Source organism: Aptenodytes forsteri, unplaced genomic scaffold (genome assembly GCF_000699145.1).
Source record: "Aptenodytes forsteri isolate BGI_AS27 unplaced genomic scaffold, ASM69914v1 Scaffold7, whole genome shotgun sequence".
Taxonomy (NCBI): Eukaryota; Metazoa; Chordata; class Aves; order Sphenisciformes; family Spheniscidae; genus Aptenodytes; species Aptenodytes forsteri.
Genome location: NW_008795919.1, coordinates 3,059,460 through 3,060,718, shown reverse-complemented (window position 1 = coordinate 3,060,718; position 1,259 = coordinate 3,059,460). Strand labels below are relative to the sequence as shown.

Here is a 1,259-nt window from a genome sequence, read left to right as displayed (position 1 = left end):
TGGGAAGTGGGAAGGTAAGGGGGGGCCCCTGTGGGGTGGGCAGTGCGGATGTTACTGGCTGGGGGAGGTTCCCCATCGAGGCGGGTGACTGTCCCAGCTCAGCTGTGCCTCCCGAAACTCAGGAGCCGGTAGGCGCCGAGCGGTCTGTGGGAAGGTAAGGGGGGGCCAGGACACCCTGTGGGGTGCAGGGTCTGGCCCTGGCACAGCCACGCCGTGTCCCGATCACACAGACCAGGTCTCTGCTCCGGCAAACGCGGCTTGTTTTGCTCCCAAAAGCATCGTCTGATGGCTTGAACCCCTCCTCGCCCTGGGCCAGGGCGGGCTGGCTCCCTGCTTGCCTGCCCGCTGCTGCCGGCAGGCTTTATCGGGGCAGGCGGCGTCCTGGGATGTGCCGTGCCGTGCCATACTGTGCCGCGCCATGCCATATCAGACAATGTCATGCCGTGCTGTGCCAGGCCATGCTGTGCCAGGCCATGCCATGCCGGCCCATATCAGGCCATCGTGCTGTGCTGTGCTGTGCCATGCCGTGCCATGCCGTGCCGTGCCATTCTGCCCCATGTCAGGCCATCATGCTGTGCTGTGCTGTGCCATGCCGTGCCATGCCGTGCCGTGCCATTCTGCCCCATGTCAGGCCATCATGCTGTGCCGTGCTGTGCCGTGCCGTGCCGTGCCATGCCGTGCCGTGCCATGCCGTGCCGTGCCATGCCGTGCTGTGCCATGCCATGCCATGCCAGCCCATGTCAGGCCATCGTGCTGTGCCGTGCTGTGCCGTGCCATGCCGTGCCGTGCCATGCCGTGCTGTGCCATGCCATGCCATGCCGGCCCATGTCAGGCCATCATGCTGTGCCGTGCTGTGCCGTGCCATGCCGGCCCATGTCAGGCCATCGTGCTGTGCTGTGCTGTGCCAGGCCATGCTGTGCCATGCCATGCCATGCCAGCCCATGTCAGGCCATCATGCTGTGCTGTGCTGTGCCAGGCCATGCTGTGCCATGCCATGCCATGCCAGCCCATGTCAGGCCATCATGCTGTGCCGTGCTGTGCCGTGCCATGCCGTGCTGTGCCATGCCGCTGGGCTCACCCCGCTCTCTCCCCACAGGCAGCTGCGGCGATGCCCCGGCAGCCACTGCCTGACGCTGCCCAATGTCCCCATTGACGTGTTCATCGCCATGGGAGGGAGCGGCAGGCCTCGCACCGCCTAATGGCCCCCGCGCCCGCGCCGCGCCGGCCGCCGCCAGCCCCGCAGCAGCGGGGCCGCTAGG

The 1,259-nt window shown here is 67.4% G+C and overlaps 1 protein-coding gene across 1 annotated transcript in view; it reads left to right on the top strand.

The window, feature by feature from the left end:
• The window catches only part of FAM229A (family with sequence similarity 229 member A), a 3,738-nt gene extending 2,539 nt beyond the window's left edge, over positions 1–1,199 (top strand). Inside the window, exons 3-4 of the mRNA XM_009284842.1 lie at positions 123–154; positions 1,097–1,199. Of these exons, the coding sequence (XP_009283117.1) occupies positions 123–154; positions 1,097–1,199 (135 nt within the window). The remainder of the gene's footprint in view (positions 1–122; positions 155–1,096) is intronic.
• Positions 1,200–1,259: the final 60 nt, after the last annotated feature.